The following is a 5,000-nucleotide window of genomic DNA, read 5'->3' as shown; positions in this document are numbered from 1 at the left end:
GTAAAATAAATCGACTTAAACAAATGATTTCATACCAAGATGTCGAATGGGAGTTCCCCCAACGACTGCTATAATACGAATTGTTGCTCCCGTCACTGTTTATGCTATGTTGCAAGAGAGCTGGATCGTGTTGCAAAGTCATGGCATATCGTATGTTATATATTATCTAACGTGACGCTGCTGATGCCACAGAATTCCTCGTGTGGTTTTGGAAGAGGTAAATTCGAGGCGAAATGACAGATGTGACGATAAAAGGGAAAGATAAATAAGGCTAAATAATTTCTGAGAGGTTTATCTGTTGATTTGGAAAAAACAAAAAATATACACATACATGTACACACACATACACACACACATACACACACACACACACACACACACACACACACACACACACACACAGACACACACACACACACACACACACACACACACACACACACACACACATATATATATTTATATGTATATATATTTGTATATATATGTATATATATGTATACATACATACATACATATATATATATATATATATATATAACTCTCAAAAGTAATAACCAAATTGAGGAAAATATATAGAAACTACCAATAAAAATCGCTACGTACGGAAGTACTTTTGCCCATTAAAAAAAAAAAAAAATCCTGGAACGATGCTGCATCAATAACGCAGAAGGAGTGACGCTGACGTAGGCGATGACGTACCCGCTTTTCTCTTTCCTCTCTCACATCGACGCAAAAATGCTGATGAACTGAACATCCGATGAAAATATAGATGCGAAGGTTTCTGCTGTTCTGCATGCCTCTGGGTGAATAACAATTAGAATTGAAAAAAAAAAAGGACGAATATAAGGCTGTATATATCGTGTTCGAACCGATTCCCACGCGCGGTTGGTATACTTATACATCGGGTGCTTTAACTTACGGATTAAAATATTTGACTTCGTACATTCGGAAGATTTCTAGCATTGATAACACTCGTATATGAATGACGCAGGCACACGAACATCACATGACGTAGCTGACTGAGCTGCAGGCACAAAATTGCTTGCTTGGAATGCACTGCAGGCGACCACATGCAAGGCAAATCACGTACTGTTGCATCAGCCTCTGCAGGTGAGACGGAGAGGAATCTGTGCTCATTACAACGTGCAGTTTCGTGCTAGAACTGCATAATTTCAATCATTCTCTTTATTTCCCGTGTAATCTTTCATGACTTTCTGTACATAATTCGTTGCGAAAATTGTAGAAAATGGTATGAGTGAGAGTGAGTAAATTCTACAATTGCCGGATATCATGTGATCTTATATTTTGCATCAAAGAATTATTATTCATCTTCATTTTCTGTAATAGCTTCCTGTATGTAATATTATGCTATTGTTTTTTAAATCTAAATCTGAATTAGGTTTACGTCAGTGTTCTAAGATAATGATATAAGGTTTGTAGAAATTTCTTCGAATTAACAAGTATGTTTAGTTTAGTCCTTTATTTACCACCCGGGCTAAATGCACAGGCGTGGGCAAGCTGTGGTACATTTAATGCCTGGTCATAATATTACATAGTGTTACATTTGAATTTTAGCCCATAACATTGCTATGAGTACTTTATCAGTTTAAGGAAAAGAACAATTTAACAAGTATGTTTAGTTTAGTCCTTTATTTACCACCCTGGCTAACTGCACAGGCGTGGGCAAGCTGTGGTACATTTAATGCATGGTCATAACATTACATAGTGTTACATTTGAATTTTAGCCCATAACATTGCTATGAGTACTTTATCAGTTTAGGGAAAAGAACAATTGCACAGTCCTTTATCCACTCATCTACCACGCCAGTATGTAGCTTGGGCGTGGGAAAGCATTAATACATTTTATATTCGGTTATGTGATACTACATTCCTAATTTAGGATACAACATAAGTATATCTTCTAAGACATCAGATGATATGAAGTAGTTACATAGTTATCCGTACCTCATGCTAGGTGGCCTGGAAGGCTGTATCACATGGCACTCTGAGATATAATGTACAAGTGTTCGCTTATATTCTTCATTACACAGTTTACACTTAGTTTCTTCGACATTACAAACTGCACTGACCTGCCAATACAATCTATATCCAAGCCTGATTCTTGCAGTCACAACATCACACTGTCTTGTTCTTGTTTTATATAAACCATAGATAAAGGAATCTTGCCTAAACCGGTCATAGTGCTTTATGCTACAGCTTTCAGGGCGCTGAGAATTAATCAACTCAGTCAAGTCCTCTCTGAAGGAAGCTTTAATGGTGTAGAAAATCCTAGAAAGAGGTATCCCAAGATCTATGTCCACATTTTGTTTGTCACATGCTGACTTTGCTAGGCGATCAGCATGATCATGCCTAGGGATTCCAACATGCGATGGAATCCACACAAAACGTATATTATGGCCTCGTTCTTTTGCACGATACACGTTTATCCTGATGTCATTTGCAATATTTCCCGCACCTTTGTCTAGAGTGTTCAGAGCCTGGAGAGCACTCTGTGAATCGCAGAAAATGACCCCTGAGCCTTGGTTCAATAGAAATTCGGTGGCCATGAGTATTCCTGCCAACTCGGTTTGCATAGTGCTAGCCCAGTCATGAACCCTCCTACAATCCGGGTGCTGCAAAATATTGTTTTTATATACAACAAAAGCGCATCCTGCTCTGCTCCCAGACTGCAAGGATCCGTCAGTGTAGCATTCATATGCATTGGAAAGAGTGTCTAGATGCTCATTTATACTTGCCAGTGCATACTGTTTAAGTATAGCAGGGGGGACACTGTCTTTTTTGGGGGCAGTCGTATAATATACACTTAGGTCCGACATTTAACAAGTATGTTTTTTTAGTTTAGTCCTTTATTTACCACCCTGGCTAACTGCACAGGCGTGGGCAAGCTGTGGTACATTTAATGCATGGTCATAACATTATATAGTGTTACATTTGAATTTTAGCCTATAACATTGCTATGAGTACTTATATCAGTTTAAGGAAAGGAACAATTGCACAGTCCTTTATCCACTCATCTGCCACGCCGGCATATAGCTTGGGCGTGGGAAAGCATTAATACATTTTATATTCGGTTATGTGATACTACATTCCAAATTTAGGATACAACATAAGTATATCTTCTAGGGCATCAGATGATATGAAGTAGTTACATAGTTCTCCGTACCTCATGCTAGGTGGCCTGAAAGGCTGTATCACATGGCACTCTGAGATATAATGTACAAGTGTTCGCTTATATTCTTCATTACACAGTTTACACTTAGTTTCTTCGACATTACAAACTGTACTGACCTGCCAATACAATCTATACCCAAGCCTGATTCTTGCAGTCACAACATCACACTGTCTTGTTCTTGTTTTATATAAACCATAGATGAAGGAATCTTGCCTAAACCGGTCATAGTGCTTTATGCTACAGCTTTCAGGGCGCTGAGAATTAATCAACTCAGTCAAGTCCTCTCTGAAGGAGGCTTTAATGATGTAGAAAATCCTAGAAAGAGGTATCCCAAGGTCTATGTCCACACTTTGTTTGTCACATGCTGACTTTGCTAGGCGATCAGCATGATCATGCCTAGGGATTCCAACATGCGATGGAATCCACACAAAACGTATATTATGGCCTCGTTCTTTTGCACGATACACGTTTATCCTGATGTCATTTGCAATATTTCCCGCACCTTTGTCTAGAGTGTTCAGAGCCTGGAGAGCACTCTGTGAATCGCAGAAAATGACCCCTGAGCCTTGTTTCAATAGAAATTCGGTGGCCATGAGTATTCCTGCCAACTCGGTTTGCATAGTGCTAGCCCAGTCATGAACCCTCCTACAATCCTGGTGCTGCAAAATATTGTTTTTATATACAACAAAAGCGCATCCTGCTCTGCACCCAGACTGCAAGGATCCGTCAGTGTAGCATTCATATACATTGGAAAGAGTGTCTAGATGCTCATTTATACTTGCAAGTGCATACTGTTTAAGTATAGCAGGGGGGGCACTGTCTTTTTTGGGGGCAGTCGTATAATATACACTTAGGTCCGACATTTTCCACGGTGGTACAGAACGTCCATGTAGGGTCTTAGTTATGGGAATGTTCAGCTGAGCTAAGTGTTTACACGTCACTTGTAACCATGAATTTGAGTATGAATCGGTGTTGTTATTCAAAGTTAGCTCTTCTATTCTGTGTTTTAGTTGTCTTTGGAACTCTGTACAATGGAGGGGTTCTCTAATTGATTTGACACTAAATGTGGTATTTATGTATAATATTCTTTCATAAACAGAAGGCAAATTAAGTTCTGTTCTCATATTCACAATCCTTGTTGTTCTAGGGGCACCAAGAATGATCCTCATGGCTTCATTTTGGACACTTTCTAGACTAGTCAACTCTGATTCCTTGAACGATACTAGGTGCAACGCATGGTAATCTATGACCGACCTTATGTATGACAAGTAAAAGATTCTCGCAATATTTAACAAGTATGCATAAGGAACATTGGAGTGTGGACACCGTAGACTTTTTCGGTCTTCCTTGCTTTTGATCAGAGGTTCCCAAACTTGCAACTCCTTTCTCCGACCTACGACATATCCACGAATCACACTCCCTCATATATATATATATGTGTATATATATGTATATGTGTATGTGTGTGTATATGTATATGTCTACATATATATATTTTTTTTTTTTTTCTTAGTAGCCATTCAATCCACTGCAGGACATAGGCCTTTTTCATTCACTATTGAGAGATTATATGGCAGTAACAGTTTTGCCTGATTGGATGCCCTTCCTAATCAGTTATGCCACGGCGGTGACTTCCCCTACGACACGTTTTCTCGGGCTCGAGCCAGCAGTCAGAGCGCAGGCATTTTTACGACTGCCGCGGCGGGGAATTGGTGTTCAGTGTTCTAACAACTGGAACATCGCGGCAGTCTTACATACATATGTAAAAACTAGTTTCTTCATCCGCGGAAGTCAACAGGAGTCA

General features: G+C 39.3%; 1 protein-coding gene across 1 annotated transcript in view; it reads left to right on the top strand.

The window, feature by feature from the left end:
* Positions 1-39: 39 nt before the first annotated feature.
* LOC125036303 (cell wall protein TIR4-like) overlaps positions 40-5,000 on the top strand; it is an 8,476-nt gene continuing 3,515 nt past the window's right edge. The window contains exons 1-2 of the mRNA XM_047628774.1: positions 40-217; positions 4,945-5,000. The exon at positions 4,945-5,000 is cut by the window's right edge and continues 60 nt beyond it. Of these exons, the coding sequence (XP_047484730.1) occupies positions 40-217; positions 4,945-5,000 (234 nt within the window). The remainder of the gene's footprint in view (positions 218-4,944) is intronic.

This window comes from Penaeus chinensis, chromosome 21 (genome assembly GCF_019202785.1).
Source record: "Penaeus chinensis breed Huanghai No. 1 chromosome 21, ASM1920278v2, whole genome shotgun sequence".
NCBI lineage: Eukaryota > Metazoa > Arthropoda > Malacostraca > Decapoda > Penaeidae > Penaeus > Penaeus chinensis.
This window is presented reverse-complemented; position numbering and strand designations above follow the sequence as displayed.